General features: G+C 45.1%; 1 protein-coding gene across 1 annotated transcript in view; it reads left to right on the top strand.

The window, feature by feature from the left end:
* Positions 1 to 21,159, top strand: part of COL22A1 (collagen type XXII alpha 1 chain) — a 197,227-nt gene that overhangs the window by 152,469 nt on the left and 23,599 nt on the right. Inside the window, exons 33-45 of the mRNA XM_033156119.1 lie at positions 856 to 909; positions 1,607 to 1,660; positions 2,647 to 2,700; positions 3,153 to 3,257; positions 6,181 to 6,225; positions 6,333 to 6,410; positions 8,832 to 8,867; positions 10,795 to 10,848; positions 12,299 to 12,343; positions 13,824 to 13,871; positions 15,510 to 15,623; positions 16,200 to 16,253; positions 19,787 to 19,840. Coding sequence (XP_033012010.1) covers positions 856 to 909; positions 1,607 to 1,660; positions 2,647 to 2,700; positions 3,153 to 3,257; positions 6,181 to 6,225; positions 6,333 to 6,410; positions 8,832 to 8,867; positions 10,795 to 10,848; positions 12,299 to 12,343; positions 13,824 to 13,871; positions 15,510 to 15,623; positions 16,200 to 16,253; positions 19,787 to 19,840 — 795 coding nt within the window. The remainder of the gene's footprint in view (positions 1 to 855; positions 910 to 1,606; positions 1,661 to 2,646; positions 2,701 to 3,152; positions 3,258 to 6,180; positions 6,226 to 6,332; positions 6,411 to 8,831; positions 8,868 to 10,794; positions 10,849 to 12,298; positions 12,344 to 13,823; positions 13,872 to 15,509; positions 15,624 to 16,199; positions 16,254 to 19,786; positions 19,841 to 21,159) is intronic.

Here is a 21,159-nt window from a genome sequence, read left to right as displayed (position 1 = left end):
TAATTGCACAGCTTGTTCCCTGGGTTTTAGTGGAAGCCGCGCAAAATTTGACCACCATTAGTGTGATCTCTGGATCCTTGTCCTCTAACAGAGATTTTAACCATTGAGGTTCAAACCCACTTGGAATTTTCTGTATTACAGGGTTAATAAAGACTGATACCGTATATATTACACAGAAGGCCAAATGGGGAATTGCTGTATCTTGCTGCAGCTGCTGGAATCCCTCTTTAGCAGATTGGAGGGCTATGTCTAAGACAGTACAGTACTTTGAATTTCTGCTGTGAATCTTGTGGTGCTTCTTCTTGGGTACCGAAAAATTCCATTCCTTTCTCAAAGTTTTGTAGTGTTTCCAGCTCATTTACACTCTCAGTTGCCTATATCAAAACTTGTTTGCAACTCTCACCACACCTGCAGCCCACAGGGTAGTTAATGGTCACTTGCAATTGGCTTGCAGCTGAATTTAAATCAGCTATCTTGTTTTGATATGGTGAGCTTCCCTGTTCAAGGAGAGAGGAAGAAGGGAGACATGGTCAACACGGAATTGGGTGAGCCAATTCTATTATTGACAGTTGGTAAAAGCTCCTTGTTGAATCTGGCATCCATAGAGGAGGGTCTTATTCCTCGGGCTCTGATGATGAGGCCTTAATCAGCTGTCTTGTGCAGCTCAGTTAGATAATCAGGGTCTATTATCTTTTCCGTGAATGGAAATGGAAAGTATGTCCTTTGTTAGGGGAGCAGGTTTAGCAGCTGTCTTAGCACTTGCTTTCTTAGCTTTTGTTTTGCTTGGCTCTCTGAACATCCAGCAATTTGGTCCATTCTCCCATCAGACCGAACCCTTGTTTTCTTTATCTGTAGGGTATGAAGGGGCAGGAAGGGGCACCCGGAGGCCCTGGAGCACCAGGGGAGATTGTAAGTATTTGCTCTGCTTTTTTTTTTTTTTTTAAAAAAAAACTCTTTTCCCCATATAGAAGAGTGTTAGAAGTTCACCTGTAACATACAAGCAACTTCCCTTGAGACACTCTGCTGAGGGAGAGGAGGGGTTGAGTCATCCAAACAGTAGGAGTCACCAAATTCAAAACATGCATCCCCACTCAAATGAAATTCAGTTCTCAGGCAGTTCAAGCAAGTGTTTCCACTGCAGAAAAGTTGATGGGCCCAGTCTAGTGGGGATGTCCTGCCCCAATCGCTACTGAAATAAGCAGGATCAGGGCCCAGCTGCATTGGGACGCAGGTGGCGCTGTGGGTTAAACCAGTGTTCCTCAACCTTGGGTCCCCAGATGTTTTTGGCCCACAACTCCCATCATCCATGGCCACTGGTCCTGCTAGCTATGGATGATGGGAGTTGTAGTACCAAGGCGTTCGAGAACCAAGGTACGACTGTAATGGCAAATGCTTTCCTTCCATGTCCAACTTTTTTTTCTTTTTCCACACTAGAGCTGATCCAAAAGGTTCTCCCTCATTTAAGATGAACCTTTTTTATTTGAAAATCAAAACTTTTCAGTGTGTTTTCAATACATTTTATATCTCTGCACTTTATATTGAACCTGGCAATAGGACTCATTTTATACCAATTTTGCAGTATAATTTTTTTTTCTTATTTCAAAAGGGTGCTCCTGGACCTGCAGGCCCCCCAGGGCCACGAGGCTTGCCTGGAAATGTGGTATGTATTAGGCATAACCATCAGCTCTGGGTATATCCTGAGTAGCAAGGTGATTTGGATCATGATTAGGGATGAGGGGAAGATTCAGTTCAGGCGGCATTTAAAGGTGAATCTCCTTCATTTGCACTTCATAGAATCATATATTGTGGAGTTGGAAGGGACCCCAGGGGCCATCTAGTCCAACCCCCTGCAATGCAGGAAACAATGTGTGAACCGAAACACAGCCATCCTTCAAAATCTGCACTTCTTCAGATTTTGCAATACTCCAGCAAAGTAATGTGTACAAGAATGTGCATCCTCAGTTAAAATGTTGAAAATATAAAAATAAAATAAAATATATTTATATGCTGTCCATCTGATTGGGTTACCCCAGCCACTCTGGGCAGCTTCCAACAAATTAAAACACAGTAAGACATCAAACATTAAAAACTTCCCTATACAGTGATACCTCTGGTTACAAACTTAATTCATTCCAGAGGTCAGTTCTTAACCTGAAACCATTCTTAACCTGAGGTACCACTTTAGCTAATGGGGCCTCCCACTGCTGCCGAGCCGCCGGCGCACCATTTCTGTTCTCATCCTGAGGCAAAGTTCTTAACCCAAGGTACTACTTCCAGGTTAGTGGAGTCTGTAACCCGAAGTGTTTGTAACCCGAGGTGTTTGTAACTTGAGGTACCACTGTATATTACTGAAGATAGCATACCAATTTTGATATATTAGGGAAGATTGCTGTGCAAATATATGTGTATTAGGAGAAATCCATATTAAAACGGTAGTGAATTTTATGAGGACTAACTGATGTAGACATGTGGAGAACCAAATTTAAAGTGAGAAAAGTGCAAGAAATGAGAGAAAGCAAGACCACATTCACTTCATATAGTTAAAGCAATATCATACTACATGAATTCTCTCAATTATTTCCTGTATATCTTCCTACCACCCCTTTCCACAGAAGGCTAACTGGTTCATTTTATTTTTCTCTACAGGGTATACCTGGAGATCCTGGCCGACCTGGAAATGATGGCCCCAAAGGAGAAAAGGTACAAAACTGCTTTCTTGAAAATATGCCCGTCCAAATCACCTCTCTTTCTCTTGCATAGAAAAAGACCACACGTTTGGTTTACTTACAAATTCTCCAAATGTCAGATTCATGTGTTATTCCATACAACATTCAGAAAATGCTGCACAGACAGTAAAACTTAGTTTCATTCCAAAGTGGTGAAAGTTCCTATATCATTGGTAAAGGAACTCAAGAAAGGCTTGTGAAAGCCATGTGGTCTGAGCTTGGAGCAACCAGCTGAGACTTCTTTACATGCTGAGCATCTCAGGTAGACTGAAAGCAGAACAAAGCCTTGATTGCCTAGTTCCTCCCCAAGGTGAGCTAAGCCTGGCAGAACAGCTTACTCTATGATTTTAACCCCTTCATGCATTAATTATACTTAAGCATGTTGGTTATATGAGGCTGGTTATCCCACAGTCATATCTTTTGCAGGGAGATCCTGGAAAAGAAGGGAAGCCAGGAGCACCTGGGCCTACAGGTGAGCCAGGAGGTGTTGGAGAACCTGGATTACCTGGAAAGGGTCGAGATGGAGAAAGAGTAAGTCTCATTTGTAAACTACATGCACAACCAAGTACAGTGGCACCTCGGGTTAAGAACTTAATTTGTTCTGGAGGTCCGTTCTTAACCTGAAACTGTTCTTAACCTGAAGCACCACTTTAGCTAATGGGACCTCCCACTGCTGCTGCACTGCCAGAGCACAATTTCTGTTCTTATCCTGAAGCAAAGTTCTTAACCTGAAGCGTTATTTCTGGGTTAGCAGAGTCTGTAACCTGAAGCGTCTGTAACCTGTAACTGTAAGCAGTTAACAATTTAGGACTGAGTGAATGTCTTTTGCTTCATTTCTTTTTTCTTCTGTTGATTGTCATTCTGTTCTTCTGCTTAGTATTCTATGCCTTGCCTTTAGGATGAACTGGGAAAGTTTCAAAAATCAATTTGGAAATAGGTACATGTATAGTTTCCTGCAATTTTCAGTTCACGTCTCTCTCTTTTTGAAAGCACGTTATGAAACAGTACAAAAAATAAACATTGTTGATATATATTGTGCAATGGCATCAACATTCCTGTTTGCATAGTGATTTAATCAATGCACATATATGCTTGTGCACACTGCTAACCTCTGAGGTAGGGGGCTGGGAAGCCTGTGGGTGTGCAGATGTTGTTTGACAGCAATTCCCCTCAGCCCCATTGCCAGGTGGTCAGGAATGGTAAGAGCTGTAGTCCAACATTTTCTTTTCTTTGTGTGTGTGTGTGTGATCCCACGAGGAAAGCAAAAATGAGCTGCATGAACTGCAGTCTAGCAGAAGTCCAAACTTAAATATGGGGAAATGGCAGATTGCCAATTAAGTACTTTATACAAAAAAAAAGGTAATTCATGATGGAATCCTATGGATGTTGACTCTGCAGTGAGATAAACTGCATTCAATGGGGCTTACCGTATTTTCCGGCGTATAAGACGACTGGGCGTATAAGATGACCCCCAACTTTTCCAGTTAAAATATAGAGTTTGAGATATACTCAACTGCAGATTCTCCACCCGGCGTATAAGACGACCCCCAACTTTTGAGAAGATTTTCCTGGATTAAAAAGTAGTCTTATACGCCAGCATATACAGTACTCTCTAGTATGTGTGCATAGGATTGCAGCCTTTAAAAATAGTCTGAAATTTGGAAGGAGAGGATTTATTAAGTGTTTTTAACCTCAGAACTGTGGACCTTCATAGCAGGTTAATCAAAGGAAGCAGAAAAAGAGAGCCAGTGTGGTGTAGTGGTTAAGAGCGGTAGACTCGTAATCTGGGGAACCGGGTTCGCGTCTCCGCTCCTCCACATGCAGCTGCTGGGTGACCTTGGGCTAGTCACACTTCTTTGAAGTCTCTCAGCCCCACTCACCTCACAGAGTGTTTGTTGTGGGGGAGGAAGGGAAAGGAGAATGTTAGTATAAGGGTTCGTGGTGCTCCTCACGAGTAAGAGGCGATGACTCAGGATCTGTATATTTACATCAGTTTTATTATTCAGATATGTACAAGACAGAGGTGCAAATTTCAATGACTGCCGTAGTCACTCTTTCCGATGGCACCTCCAACGAAAAAGCCTGGGGACCCCTAGTCTCCTCCTTTCCTCTTTCCGTTTAAGCCCCCTATGTAATTAGGGCGACGGAACTACCATTTCCCCCTCCATCCCTGAACTGCTGAATTGGTGTCGGGACTCTGCAGCGCCTGACTGTCCTTCCACCACAGAACTCTCTCCCTGCCTGTCACTCCCACAGGAAGTCTCTGGGCTCCTCGGGCGGTGTTGGGTACTCTCACCATCCCAGGTGCCTCCCTCCACCCCAGCCGGCTCTCTGCTGCCTCTGGAGGCTCCCCGACAGTTAGCCGCTTTGAGACTCCTTCGGGTAGTGATAAAGCGGGATATCAAATCCAAACTCTTCTTCTACATGTTCACAATTGCTAAAAGGAGCCTTGAGCAGTTGAGGGACCAGAAACCTTGGATGTCTGACAACAAACTTTCTGCCTCCTTTCCCAAAGAGGTCAGGCAATTCCTTCCTTGGTGCAGTAAAGTGCACTTGAATAATTCATGGCTTTTACAGGCCATTGCTTGTTGTGTCCTTCAAAATAACAAATAAAATCAAGTGGCACGACAGAAAAGCATTCATTAGAAAGTCCTGCTTGGTTCCAAACAGTGATTGAGCATAATGACCCCATTTACGTATATTGCAACCTTCTCCAACTTGGGTCCCCTTGATCTCCCATCATCCCTGAGAATTGGTCATCCTGTCTGGGTCTGATGGGAACCGCAATTGGAAATATCTGGAGCACCAGGTTGGAAATTCCAGTATATAGTCTTTGTCAAGCAATTTTGCGTCTTAATTTGCAGCTACCTGCAAGTCACAGAGCTAAAACAGTTTCCTGGGTGAAGACCTCCACACCTAGAATCATAGAATCATAGAGTTGGAAGAGACCACAAGGGCCATCCAGTCCAACCCCCTGCCAAGCAGGAAACACCATCAAAGCATTCCTGACAGATGGGCGTTCTGTTTCTTTTGTAATATACCAGCACATCTGATATTCTGAATTGCTTCCCCTAAGCAATATCAGCCTTTTTCTGATACTAATTCTCCATATTTCTCACCCACTAGTCCTTTTAAATTTTTGCTCACATACGAATCTTGCGATCCTCGTTCACTTGAGTAATAATATCATAGTTTGCTGTTGCGGTGTACTTCTGCATCCAGTTTAAACAGTCCTCCCTCTACACTATGGGTTCTGGGTACAGAATAATAATTATTATAATCATCATCATTATATAATCACCAGGGAACATAACTGAGTTTTGCTATCTCTAAGAAGAACAGTGTAGTGGTTGTAGGTGCCATTGCAATTTTCTGAAGACCAAGAACTGGTTTATTAGACTTTTCCATCTTTCTCAGTTGGTGACATTTACTTTATAGTTCCATCTATTTCTAGGGAGAAAGAGGACCACCGGGTTTGACTGGACCCTTTGGGCAGAAGGTGGGTGCTCTATCTTGTCATTCTGTAGCATTTGATCATTACAATAGTGTTAGATCTTCCCAAATGGACATTTTTGAGGCCTAACTCTTATATTTTCTCTCTCATAGGGAGATCGAGGGGCTCCTGGAGTTCCAGGCCAGCCAGGAGACAGGGGGGTACCAGGCATCGGACTTTCTGGACCACCAGTAAGTACCAAGCATGCTGCCTTCTGGCCTATGATGCAACACAAGCATTTGTCAATGGCTCCTTGGGCTGTAGGACTTGTATAATCTGAGCCACCCAGCAGAGGTGGTTTTTTTTTCTTCATGTAATTTTTATTTATTTATCATCAAACATTCACATAACTTACAACCAACCAAATTCCAAAATCCACAAATCAATACATACATTAAATTACAAATCCTTTTATATCCCCTCCCTCCCACCATACCCCCCTCAGCTTCTCCTCCCCCATGCGTGATCTTATACCTACAATTTAAGTTCCTATTACTTTTCCAGTTACGTTAAATTTCAGTAAATTTTTTTTAATAAATCTATCATTATTTGGCTTATTTTCTTGTCTTCCATTTCCCATGCGCTTTTCAGCTCTCATTCTACTGCAATTTCAAATTCTGAGCAGTACTTCCCCATGTATTCTTTGAGTCCTTCCCATTCTTTAATTAAGTCTTGATTTGATCGGCCTCTAATGTTTGCTGTTATTTTGGCCATTTCAACAAACTCCAATAATTTACAACTCCATTCTGCTAATGTCGGTGTCTCAGAGGTGGTTTTAAGGTGTTGCAGCCAGTGTGGCGGCACTGGGCACTGCACTGCAGAGGGTGTGGGAATGTTCAGGGAGGCAGGAGAGGATATATTGTTTGATGATATCCTTCCTAACTTGTGTTAGCAAGTTCTATATCTTAGCAGAGTTTAAACATTCCCCTTTAAATGCACAGGGGTTTGATTGTTGCAGGCTCGTCGGAGCCTCTCCATATAAGATGCCTGGTAAGATCCCTTCTTGTCCCTCTTAAAAAGAATAGACACGACAATCTCAATTGTCAATATAAAAGTAGTTTACTCACATTCATTCAGTTCACAGTTGGATCCCTGAAGGCAGACTTAGGTTACAAAAGTATATATATATATATACATGTGGAACTATCCCATAAGGGAGTTAGTCCCAAGTGACTGCCACTTCTGCTAACACATAGAAAAACAAAATGGAGAAGAAGGAGCAAAAGAAGAATGTGTGCTCCCCTACCCAGATTAGGCCACACCCACATCTAGTCACTTGCAAAGGAAGTTTTGTCCCAGCTCAGGAGGAAACAGGAAGTTTTCTCTTGGCTGGTACAAAGTTTCCCCTAGCATGTCCATTGTAGGAATATTGTACTTCACTGCTATGTGTTTCAGATCCCACAGAGGGCAGGTAAAAGGTAAAGGTAAAGGACCCCTGGATGGTTAAGTCCAGTCAAAGGCGACTGTGGGCTTGCGGCGCTCATCTCGCTTTCAGGCCGAGGGAGCTGGCGTTTGCCCACAGACAGCTTTCCGGGTCATGCGCCCAGCATGTTGAAACCACTTCTTGCGCAACGGAACACCATGAGAAAAGCTAGAGCGCACAGAAACACCGTTTACCTTCCTGCCACAGCAGTACCTGTTTATCTACTTGCACTGGCGTGCTTTCAAACTGCTACGATGGCAGGCTGTGGTCTAAACCACTGAGCCTCTTGGGCTTGCCGATCTGAAGGTTGGTGGTTCGAATCCCCGCAACGGAGTGAGCTCCTACAGAGGGCACCACAGCAATGCTGCAGAATGGAGCAGGAGAGCTGAAGGGTACCAAATTTGACTGCCACACAGAGCACTGCTGATATTAGACAGCCCCAATTCTGCCTCTGCATCACAACATCCCTGCAAAATGGATTAGGCTGAGAGTTTGTGACTGGTCCAAAGGTTACTCAATCAGTTTCATGACTGAGTGGAGATTTGAACCCTGGCCTTCAAGGTCTTAACCCAACACAGCTACACTCCACTGTCTCCACTGAGAGGGATTAAGTAAAATGGGTTTTCTTAGCACAAGGATATGATAAAAATAAAAGGAAATGATAGTGGCAGCTTTTGTTTTTAAACCTCAATTTGTCCTTTTAAAAGACTCGAGGAACTAAATCAAGAGGTAATCTGATTATGTGTTTGCAGGTGTGAGCTTAAAAGGGAACACCATCTGCTAAATAATAGTGTAGGAAAATCTGGATGCTTAATATTATGCTCAAGTTAACCAAATTAATTATGTGGGTTGTTTTTTAAAAATATATATATAATGTTATGCTCATTTTTATCCTATACCTTCAGTGCATTCAGAACCTCAGGAAGATTTGCAACAAAACAAGCAAACAAAACCAAGTACAAGATTAAAGATTAACAGAATAAAATACACTTTTACAGAATAAAAGAGTCAAAATTCACATACGTTGAGTAGGCTGAGATTGGTTAAGATCAGTCCTCCTGTGACTAATTTTCCGAGTGACTGGGATTGGGAGGTGGGGGAAATAGCTCCCTTTTTTTGAATGACAACTAATGTGATCAAAACTCACAGTGCCTTTCTTTCTTTCTTTCTTTCTTGTGTTTTTTTTCAGGGCCCCTCAGGACCACCTGGAGATAAAGGCCCATCGGTACAGTATGTCTTTCTAAGTATGCACAGGTTGTGATGTTGCTAGGAAGGAAGGAAGGAAGGAAGGAAGGAAGGAAGGAAGGAAGGTGGTGTTATATAATCATAGAACTGTAGAGTTGGAAGGGACCCCGAGGGTCATCTAGTCTGACCCCCTGCAATGCAGGAATCTCAGCTAAAGCATCCATGACAGATGGTCACCCAACCTCTGCTTAAAAACCCCCAAGGAAGGAGAGTCCACACCCTCCCTGCATTGAGCAGGCAGTTGGATGAGATAACATCCAGGTTCCCTTCCAATTCTGAACTTCTATGGGTGGAATTCATTGTCATGCTTTTTGCAGCCATTCTCTGTGTGCAAGCATTACAGTTTGGTGGATATAATGGTGCCCTTTCTCCTCCCCCTGTAGTCTGGGGGGTTTCCAGGGCCATTTTTTGGGGGGGAGAGAAGGGAAGAAATAGCACCTGTGCAGGTAGAAGTGCTTGCACAGGGCTTCCTCTTTTTAGGTGAACCTCCCAATTCCATGTGATCAGCAGAAGAGAGAAAATGAATTATACCATGTCAAGCACACGCTGAAGATGAAGAGCTTATGTTACTTGAGGGCATGGTGCAGATTATAATCAGGAAATTAGCTTGCAGCTGCCAGCTTGATCAAATTGCAATAACAAGTCCGAGTCGTCCTGCAGGAACAAAGCAATGGCAACCTCATTCATTCCGAGCCCAGTTATATGATCTATACAGCTTCACAGTGAAGGAATAACTTTTGGCTCAGATTTGGGAAGGAGATAATCTCAAGGCACCCAAGGTGGAGGCAACTTTATGTTCCAGGAATACTTCACACAAAAATGGGGGGGGGGGTGTCATTTGGCATGACATGGTGAGGTAGTCATTCCCTCTTTTTAAGAAAGGGACGCGGGTGGCACTTTGGTCTAAACCACTGAGCCTCTCGGGCTTGCCAATCAGAAGGTCGGCAGTTCGAATCCCCATGACGGAGTGAGCTCCCGTTGCTCTGTCCCAGCTCCTGCCAACCTAGCAGTTCGAAAGCACTCCAGTGCAAGTAGATAAATAGGTACCACTGTGGCAGGGAGGTAAATGGCATTTCTGTGCACTCTGGTTTCCATCACAGTGTTCCATTGCACCAGAAGCGGTTTAGTCATGCTGGCCACATAGCCCAGAAAGCTGTCTGTCTGTGTGGACAAACACCGGCTCCCTTGGCCTGAAAGCAAGATGAGTGTCGTAAACCCCATAGTCGCCTTTGACTGGACCTAACTGTCCAAGGGTCCTTTACCTTTTCTTTAATAAAAAAAATCCTCTTTTCAAATAAGTATTTTTGTGCCCCAACCAGCATATTCCTGGAAATCCTGAAGACAGAACTAATGTCACCCTAGAAAAAAAATGGCACCTGCTAGGGGCAGTCACCATCTCCCCAAACTCACCCTAGAATGCCCCGAAAGATTGCTATATCCTGGTCATCCGTAGGTGGGATGTTTGTCATCAGTCATAAGCAAGCAATAGCAGTTTCAGGTCCTAAATAATGGGACAGGACTGGGGAAAAAAGAATTACTGCACCATTGCAGCCACAAGTCTACATATGTGCTGGCATGCAAGCAGTTCCCCAGCCAGGGAACCAGGCTGCAGGCAGGCAAGTTTGTTCTTTATTGGCAAATTGGCAATCGGTTATCTTGTGATAACTGTTCCTGAAATTAAATCTGTGACTCGCCCTATAAATGTATGTAGGAAATAGACAATTGGGTGGCGGTGGGGTGTGTGTGTTTGTGTAGGAGACTGTATTTTATATTTTTAAAATGTTTATTGGTGTGTTTGCATTATTTTGATGCTTTCTTTTGTAAAGGTTTTAAAAACTCTTACTTTTTTGGGGGGGAGTAAAATAGCATATTTGGAATTATTAATTTTATCCCCCTTCTCTTTCTAGGGTCCCCGAGGTTTGCCAGGCATCCAAGGTCAACCAGGGCCATCTGGTCAGGATGTAAGTAAATATATTGGTGTCTGGTGTGCCTATGAGAAGGGAAGTAGCTCAGTGGTAGATCACATTTGCATGTGGAAGGTCCCCGATCCAATCTCTGGCATCTCCAGTTATGGCTGAAAAAGACTGCCCCTGCCCCGTCTGAAATCCTGGATCAGCCATAGGCAAACTCGGCCCTCCAGATGTTTTGGGACTACAACTCACATCATCCCTAGCTAACATGACCAGTGGTCAGGGATGATGGGAGTTGTAGTCCCAAAACACCTGGAGGGCCGAGTTTGCCTATGCCTGCCCTGGATCTTTGCTGCCAAATCAGTGCTCACAGCACTGAGCTGGGTGAAGCAATGGTCTGATTCAGTATAAGGCACCTTCTTGTGTTTGTATGTTCCCTCAATGCATCTGCAGGGCAAGCTGGAGTAGAGGAGTGGTGGGCAGGAAAGGATTAAGCATTTCCTCCCATTGCTGCCGTTTTACTTATTCCATAGGTTGTTTCATTTTGTGTTCTGTGCTCCCCTCCTACACACAAACCCACAAACATTGGTACTTGTGAAGGTGAAGGACAGGTTATAAATGTTTAAGATAAAAAAGTCAAAATTTTCCCTTCCCCTGTGGACCCCAAGCTGCTTTTCTTTTTAAAAAAAGTGGAAGAAAGGAACAAGCCTGTCTGTTTCTGATCTGCATCACTTCCATGTGTAAATCTACCTTGCCCCCCTTTCTATAGTAATCTTTGAGCCAAAAGAAACCTGCATAACAGAAAAGGGGGGGTTACAACTTACCCCCTCCCTAAAATGGTATTTCTATCAAACATTCATTTTAAACATATTTTGATTGAACGGAAAACTTTGTAGGAAGGTTCAAGCAGTGTGAAAAAGCTGCTGGACGGATCAGTTCCCACCTGCGCACGAATCCAGGAGATGTGGATCAGGACGATCTGTATCCGAATGTGCAAATATTGAATTCATCAAGCATGTTTGCACGGTGTGTTGTCAGCACACCCCCCCACGATAAATGACCCTCTTCTTTCTCCCCTCTCAAATTGCTTCTGATGAGGCCCTGGCTGCTTTGTTCTGCCTGGGAATTGCTCCTTCTTGTTTCAAGGAAGTGTCAAGAACATTTTCAAGGGACATATCTCATCCATACCTCATTTCCTCAGTGCTCTCGATCAGCAGAGAGTCGCAGCTTTCTGGAAACTCACATGTAATTCCCTGGCGAGGCTTCATTATCTGAGTTTTCTGTTGAGAAAGGAGAGGGGACAGTGGGGGGGGGGGCACACAGCCCATAGCAGGGAAGAATCAATGGTCTCGCCTCTTGCTCCCCACCCAGTTCCTCCACTGCAATGGGACTCAGCTGTCTTTCAAGGAGGTGTGGCTAGAGCAGTCAGCTAGTATCATGGCGTGTATTTTCCAGGATAAGAATGCAAGAACCTCACACTCCTTTTGTTCCTCACCTGTAGGGTCTACCAGGAAATCCAGGTGAAAGAGGTCCTCCAGGGAAACCGGTATGTGGCCTGTGAGGGATCCTATTCCCTCCCCTTTCAATACTTCCACAACAGTGACTCTCAATAGGTTTCACTGACAACTAGGATGAATCCTTCAGTGTTCATATGGGAGTTGTCTCTGGGGTACCTCAGGGCTCTACGTTTTAAGACCTCTTGCCACCTATGGGATCTCCCTACCAGGGTTCCCATCTACTGCAGTTTGCCTTCCCTTTAGGCAACTACGTGGCACACTTGGCTTCACTGTCCAGCCCTCTGTATGACAGGAGAAGAAGCAAACAGTTTCCTCTTCCACAGGAAAGCTTTGTTCTCTCCTCTTAGTCACACCTCTTAAGGTACTGATCCACTGCCACAGTCAGCGAACGGTTAAGCACATTTAACTTTATTAGGTAACTTGAAAACATGGATGTCTTGGGTTATTACTGATACAAATCTTCTTCTCATGTAATTCAGCTTTGTTATAATATTTCCTGCATCCCTTTAGCAATGGTAATGACCTTTCCTCCCATTCCCCAAAGCCTAACCTCCCATTTTCTCTCTCTAATCCTCCACCCCCAACTGCCAAACCCCCAACTGCCTTTCAAGGTTGTTCCCCCTCCTTTTAGAATGCCAACTAGCTCCGCCTCCCAGGGAACACCTACCTAACATGGGAGTGACAGGTTAGCCCATGATGAACCTGAATCATCAGCAGGCATTATTCCGCCACATGGCCAACCTCTCTAGCCCTCCCTCTTAATATTGGCACATTTTTATACCTATTTTGAGCCCGGAGTCCTTTTTCTTTCCTGCTGGTTAATCTACTAATTGATCAAAGAAATACATCAAAGGCACCAAGCAGACACTTACAGTCCTTTCTTAGGTTACATCAGTGGTATTGAGACGACTTTCCCTGCATGAGAGGTGATTCAGCAATGTTGTCCCTCAAATGATCCGTATAATCAACTGAACTCTTGGCCCTGTGAGGCTAATCTCTTTCATGAGCCGAGGGATGCTTTGATTTCGGCTTCTCTGAAATGGCTCTTCAAGGATGGCATGAAATGGTCAAAGGCCTGGAAACGATGCCTTATGAGGAATGGCTTAGGGAGCTGGGTATGTTTAGCCTGGAGAAGAGAAGGTTAAGGGGTGATATGATAGCCATGTTCAAATATATCAAAGGATGTCATATAGAGGAGGGAGAAAGGTTGTTTTCTGCTGCTCCAGAGAAGCGGACACGGGGCAATGGATTCAAACTACAAGAAAGAAGATTCCACCTAAACATTAGGAAGAACTTTTTGACAGTAAGAGCTGTCGGACAGTGGAATTTGCTGCCAAGGAGTGTGGTGGAGTCTCCTCCTTTGGAGGTTTTTAAGCGGAGGCTTGACAGCCATCTGTCAGGAATGCTTTGATGGTGTTTCCTGCTTGGCAGGGGGCTGGACTGGATGGCCCTTGTGGTCTCTTCCAACTCTATGATTCTATGACAGCCGTTCTTTCTCTCTCCCCTCAGGGTGCCTCTCCTATCCTTTCTCCTGGTGACATCAGTCTCTTAGTTAAGGTAAGGTGTTTTGTTTTTCTGGGCTGCTCCAGGATCTCGTGTTCAAAGAAAATTTCATCAAACCATTTATAAAATTTGCAGTGTGTGTGGTTATTAAAAGTGGATACACAAACACCTTCATTTTGGATCTTCATTTCCCCCTAGTCATCATTGTCGTCATCACTATCATTAAATTGATTGATTGGCTTTTACTTGCCAAAGGCAACTTGGAGCGACTTTTAAAAAATATATATGTGATTAAGAAAGCAGTAGTTTTATTCATGTGACAAAATATCTAAGCTTCTGTCTTCATCAGTTGCTCTGATTTGCACGCTTGGGCACATCAGTGCACAATTCCCAGAATGAAATTCAGGAGAACTGATGCCAGTCAATGCAGACAGGACATTGACCAGTGCTCTTTAATGTATGTATGTAAAGGGACCTCTGACCGTTAGGTCCAGTCGCGGACGACTCTGGGGTTGTGGTGCTCATCTCGCTTTATTGGTCGAGGGAGCCAGCATACAGCTTCCAGGTCATGTGGCCAGCATGACTAAGCCGCTTCTGGTGAACCAGAGCAGCGCGCGGAAATGCCGTTTACCTTCCCGCTGGAGCGGTACCTATTTATCTACTTGCATTGCATGCTTTTGAACTGCTAGGTTGGCAGGAGCAGGGACCAAGCAACGGGAGGTCACTCCGCCATGGGGATTCAAACCGTTGACCTTCTGATCGGCAAGCCCTAGGCTCTGTGTTTTAACCCACAGTGCCACCTGCATCCTATATATATATATATATATATATATATATATATATATATATATATATATTCTGTTATACAATTTAAAATACTCATTTAAACATCCTTAAAATATCAATGACTTCCCTTCTTCTCTTTCCTTGCTTCATTTTACATATCATAAATCCCTGCATATTGTGCAAAAAAAACCTATATAATTATATATTCCATTATGTCATCCATCAAAACTTGTTTACACTGTTGAATTTATCTTAATGCTGCCAGCGTTTTCAGCTGTACACAATTATTTCCCATATATTCAATAAACATTTTCCAATCTTCTTTAAACATATGTTCTTCCTGTTCTCTTATTCTCTATGTTAAGTCTGCGAGTTGTGCATAATCTGTCAGCTTGAGTTGCCATTCTTCTTTGGTTGGAACCTCACTTGTTTTCCATTTTGGGGCTAACAAAACACAGGCCGCAGTTGTAACATACATAAATAACCTTTTTTGACACCTGGGCATTTCAGTCTGAATTATCCCCAACAGAAAGGACTCTGGTTTTTTTGGGGAAAGTACTTTAAACATTTGTTTCAATTCATTATGGATCATTTCCCAATAATCTTTTACCCTTTTACAAGTCCACCACATGTGAAAGAATGTTCCCTCCACCTCTTTGCATCTCCAGCACTTACCTGATTCAGTCTTACACATCTACTCGGAGTTAGATACCATCTGTAAATCATTTTCAGGTAGTTCTCCTTCGAAGAATGACATGCTGGAAACTTCAAGTCACTTATCCAGAGTTTTTCCCAGAGGTTAAAATCTTATAATAAGGCAGTTTCCAGTGCTGTTAGACACCAGCTGGAAAGCGGCTGTCTGCCACAACAGTGAAGTGTTAATTCTCCTTTTTTTTCTTATTTAAGGATGTTTGCAGTGACTGCCCTCCCGGACCACCTGGACTTCCAGGAATGCCAGGATTCAAGGGTGATAGAGGCCCTCCAGGTCCACTTGGCCATGAAGGCCCAGTTGGGAAAATGGTATGAAAGAGAAAACATGCACCCTTTCTTCATCAAGGTTGAGAAGATGGGTAGCTGAACGCTAGACACTGTTACATGTCAATACACTGCTCAACAGTGTGGAGGAAAAGATTAAACCAGGGGTAGCTAAGCTGTGGTCCCCCATTTGCTGTTGGACTCCAACTCCCATCTGCCCCAGCCAGCATGGCCAATGGTCATGGTGATGGGGGTTGCAGTCCAGTTACATCTGGAGGGCCAAAGGTTAGTCAGCCCAGGATAAACTCTTCTCTTTGTACATGATCAACCTGATCCCGATTGGGGAGCGAGAGTGATGGCTGTCTTTAAAAAAAACAAAAATGTAATGAGTGAATTGCAACCATGCAATTAATGCTAACTTTCACACCAACATTCCAACATAGACATGGTATATGGAAGAAGAAGCTGCTGAAACTGTGCCACTGATTGATTATTTTAAAAATGGAAGAAAAACTTGCCACTCTGAATCATATAGATATGATTCCCCATCCACTGAATATGTTGGGTCTTCTCCTGCCTTCCAAAGAGAGGAAGTCCACCTGACCTTTCTTTGTTTTTCAGGGGGAGGCAGGACCCAGAGGTCACCCCGGACCACCAGGTGTAGAAGGTCCCAAGGTCAGTTCTGTCTTCTCTTTTGTGATATCAGGGTTTTTCTTTGAAAGAAACAGGATAGCAGGATGGAATCTCTGCCATTCTTGGGGAAGAGAGTTTCTTTGGGGTAGGGGGTACAATTAAATAAATATATATATAGAGAGAAAACAAACCAGCCTACTGGAATTGCTCAAGTTCTATCCTAAATAATGTCCTCCCATTAATTAAAACATCTGACTGACTTTTGAAATGACTTTTAATCCATTTCTGAGAATATGGACCACGTGTCATAAAAAGGCAAGTCCTGAAATTTTGAGCCCGTTGACCTTTGCTTGGAGAAACTCAAGGAAATGCCAACGAGGCAAAGAAAAATGAGATTGTGGCTGATTTTTCCCTCCAGGCATTTCTAGAACTCCTTGGCTGGGGCTGAGTGAAAATGTTTTGATCTTATGCCCACTGGTCCTAAGGGTGTGTGGGGTCTATTTAGTTGTCAATATTTATTAAAAATCGCACCCTGCCCTTCATCTCAAGGGCAGCAAACATATATGTAATAAAACAAATACAATTAAAAATAACATTAAACCAGGTTTAAACCAGTTACAAGCATCTAAAAAGACTCTAGAAGCTATTACACATCTTGTTGTTGTTGTTCAGTCGTTCAGTCGTGTCCGACTCTTCGTGACCCCACGGACCAGAGCACGCCAGGCACCCCTATCCTCCACTGCCTCCCGCAGTTTGGCCAAACTCATGCCAGTCGCTTCGAAAACACTGTCCAACCATCACATCCTCTGTCGTCCCCTTCTCCTTGTGCCCTCCATCTTTCCCAACATCAGGGTCTTTTCCAGGGAGTCTTCTCTTCTCATGAGGTGGCCAAAGTACTGGAGCCTCAGCTTCAGCATCTGCCCTTCCAGTGAGCACTCAGGGCTGATTTCTTGAGTGCTTGAGACTGATTTCTTTCTTACACATCTAGCAACATGTAAATATGTCTTGCTTGACTTACTTCGCTTACTTCAAAATGGGGTAAGCTGTCCCTACTGAATTTGGGGCTAATTCTGCTCACACCGGCATCCCCACCTATTGTTGCCATCCATCTGTCTCAAGAGACAATGGAGTCTGCCTCTGGGGGTGACGTCAAACCACTGGAGAATCATAGTGCCTGCTGCGATTGCAGAGACTGGTAACTTATAACTGCTGCCTCCCATGTTGCTTTTGCTGTGTTAGCACCAAAGTAACCTCTCTGGGGTGCAAGCCTGAGCAGTGTGCGTGGAGGCCCTTGGCTGCCCAGATGAGAAGACCCCCCGCCACTTGGCCTCACTAATGTGTGGTCCAAAGGAAAGCAGAGCAATACATTTGATACCAGCTTGGCTACAGGAGTTGCTGGAAGGAGGCATGCAATGAGCCTTAGGGACTCCACTCCAGATTTGCGTAGGGTTTACTCCAGGGGTCAGCAAACTTACCCTGCCTTGGGCTAGTGCCTCCAGCACCGATCGTGCGGTGGGCCAGGCGGGGGAGTGCACAGGAGCGCGCGCCCATACGCATGCGCACACGCTATTTCCGGCACACTTCCGGGCCGGAGGAGCACCGGAAATAGCTTGTGTGCATGCGCACAGGCCTCCTCCAACCCAGAAGTGCACTGGAAATGACGCTTGAGCATGCTCACAAGCTATTTCTGGTGCTCCTCCGACCTGGAAGTGGGCAGCTGTGCTGCGCCGGTAAGAGCAGGCGATGGCAGTGGGCGGTTGGGGTCGGATAAACAAGTCCCTCGGGCTGTATCCGGCCTGCGGACCATAGTTTGGAGATGTCTGGTTTACTCCCTTAGCTTTTTCTTCTCCCGAAGATGTCCTGCAACACATTGGGTATGGGTTTTTCCTCAGGGTTTACTCTCAAGGCCTTTCTCATGAATGGGTATAGCCACAAAGCAACAGAGGTTTAGGATCAGAGCTTTCCTTCCCCTAGGTGTGCCTGGAGGCTGTTGGAGGATGGATGGCGGCTAACAGATTGAGGTTGAATCCCGACACGACAGAAGTACTGTTTTTGGGGGACAGGAGGCGGGCGGGTGTGGGGGGACTCCCTGGTCCTGAATGGGGTAACTGTGCCCCTGAAGGACCAGGTGCGCAGCCTGGGAGTCATTTTGGACTCACAGCTGTCCATGGAAGCGCAGGTTAATTCTGTGTCCAGGGCAGCTGTCTACCAGCTCCATCTGGTACGCAGGCTGAGACCCTACCTGCCCGCAGACTGTCTTGCCAGAGTGGTGCATGCTCTGGTTATCTCCCGCTTGGACTACTGCAATGCGCTCTACGTGGGGCTACCTTTGAAGGTGACCCGGAAACTGCAATTAATCCAGAATGCGGCAGCTAGACTGGTGACTGGGAGTGGCCGCCGGGACCACATAACACCAGTCCTGAGAGATCTGCATTGGCTCCCAGTACGTTTCCAAGCACAATTCAAAGTGTTGGTGTTGACCTTTAAAGCCCTAAACGGCCTCGGTCCTGTATACCTGAAGGAGCGTCTCTACCCCCATCATTCAGCCCGGACACTGAGATCCAGCGCCGAGGGCCTTCTGGCGGTTCCCTCACTGCGAGAAGCAAAACTACAGGGAACCAGGCAGAGGGCCTTCTCGGTAGTGGCGCCCGCCCTGTGGAACGCCCTCCCGTCAGAAGTCAAGGGAATAAACAACTACCTGACATTCAGAAAATACCTAAAGGCAGCCCTGTTTAGGGAAGTTTTTAATTTGTGACTCTGTATTGTATTTTGGTATTTGTTGGAGGCCGCCCAGAGTGGCTGGGGAGACCCGGCCAGATGGGCGGGGTATAAATAATATATTATTATTATTATTATTATTATTATTATTATTATTATTATTATTATTATTATTACTAGGTGGGCCACCTCCCCAGGTTGATAAACCCCACCTGCCACTTATTTCCCTCTGCAGTAACCACCTTCTTGACTGCTGGACCCACTATTGGTCTTGTCCGCTCAATCTACTGGAGACTTGTCTTTGCGTACGGGGGAAAGTCTCTAACTCACTGAGGTTCTGAGACCCATCAGCTACCCTCCCCTGGACTAGCACTCCAAAGCATTGCTAGGTGGCTGAATCAAGCCACCGTTTAAATTTCCCGCAATGCCTTGGAGCATTGCTGCATTATTAATTGTGAAAAATCAAAATGGTTGCTAGACCTGGCTGCCGGCAGTCATCACCAGATAATCCCACTAGGCTTCATCAATGAACAAGGTGGCCAACATGGGGCCAATTGCCCAGGATTACATCAGACCTGGTGCTGGCCCTGATCAAATAGCAGGGGCTTAACCTCCTCTTGCTGCTTCCTGGGTGGTATACCTGGAACCTGGAACCTGGAACCTTCCAGGTATACCACCCAGCAAGCAGCAAGAGGAGGTTAAGCCCCTGCTATTTGAGAATGCTTTTCACTGACAACTGAAACACTGAAATGTGTATGCCTCCATGTTTCTTTGGGGGGGGGGGAACCAGTGCGCCATGCTTAAAATGTAATTGTGTGAGAGAGGTTGGTGATTTGAATGCCTCTGTCTTTTGTTAGGGTGCCAAAGGAGACCGTGGGACGCCTGGAGAGGCTGGACTGAAGGGTGAACAGGTAAAATAGAATGAGGCAGAAAGATGCTTCTTGGAACAGTACAGTAAGCAACCTGTACAGTAAGCAACACTTCCTGACAGTAAGAGCTGTTCGGCAGTGAAATTTGCTGCCAAGGAGTGTGGTGGAGTCTCCTTCTTTGGAGGTCTTTAAGTAGAGGCTTGACAGCCATCTGTCAGGAATGCTTTGATGGTGTTTCCTGCTTGGCAGGGGGTTGGACTGGATGGCCCTTGTGGTCTCTTCCAACTCTATGATTCTATGATTCTATGTATGTTGGACATGTCTAGAGCACTAAATCAGACCTCTGACCTGCTCTTCTGCCACCGCATCAGAACACTACTGATAAATATATCACACAAGGACTTGAGGGAAGACTTGTCAGTGGTCACCCTAAACTGCAAAGTGCATAACACATGGGTTGCCCAAGAGAGAACAGGACGATATATAAAGGTAAAGGATAAAGGGACCCCTGACCATTAGGTCCAGTCGCGGATGACTCTGGGGTTGCAGCACTCATCTCATTTACTGGCCGAGGGAGCCGGCGTACAGCTTCCGGGTCATGTGGCCAGCATGACTAACCTGCTTCTGACCAACCAGAGCAGCGCATGGAAACACCATTTACCTTCCCACCGGAGCAGTACCTATTTATCTACTTGCACTGGCATGCTTTCAAACTGCTAGGTGGGCAGGAGCTGGGACAGAACAACGGGAGCTTACCCCGTTGTGGAGATTCGAACTGCCGACCTCCTGATTGGCAAGCCCTAGGCTCTGTAGTTTAACCCACAGTGCCACCCGTGTCCCTTATATAGAATCATGGAAGTTGCAACCTAGTCAGATGGGCAGGGTATAAGTAACAAAATTATTATTATTAGTGTGGAATCATAGAATTGCAGAGTTGCAAGGGACCCCAAGGGCCCACTCATCCCAACCTGCAGGAATCTTTTGCCTCACATGGAGCTTGAACCCACAACCATGAGATTAAGAACCTCATATTCTGCCAACTGAGCTATAGTAAAATATCAAATTTGTACAAGTGCTAAAACTTACGGGAGGGAAATTTAGAATTAAAGGGAAAAGAGTTTTCCTTTCAAGGCACTATGTTACCCAGCAGGTTCTATATATGATTATTCCTTAACACATCCTTTACTAACAGGGTCGATGGGATGCTTCCTGTTTGTGTTTGCTCAAGGAAGGTGTCAGGGAACTTCCACCTGTCCCGCTGAGGGGAACGGAGGGTCCGTTAGCATACAGAGAGCCCCAACGCCAATTCAGCAGCAGCACCTCTTCCAGCGCGGAAAGCTGCCACACCTCCAGTGGGGAGG

This window comes from Lacerta agilis, chromosome 7 (assembly GCF_009819535.1).
Source record: "Lacerta agilis isolate rLacAgi1 chromosome 7, rLacAgi1.pri, whole genome shotgun sequence".
NCBI lineage: Eukaryota > Metazoa > Chordata > Lepidosauria > Squamata > Lacertidae > Lacerta > Lacerta agilis.
The sequence above is the reverse complement of the archived record's forward strand: the minus strand, read 5'-3'. Positions and strand labels throughout refer to the sequence as shown.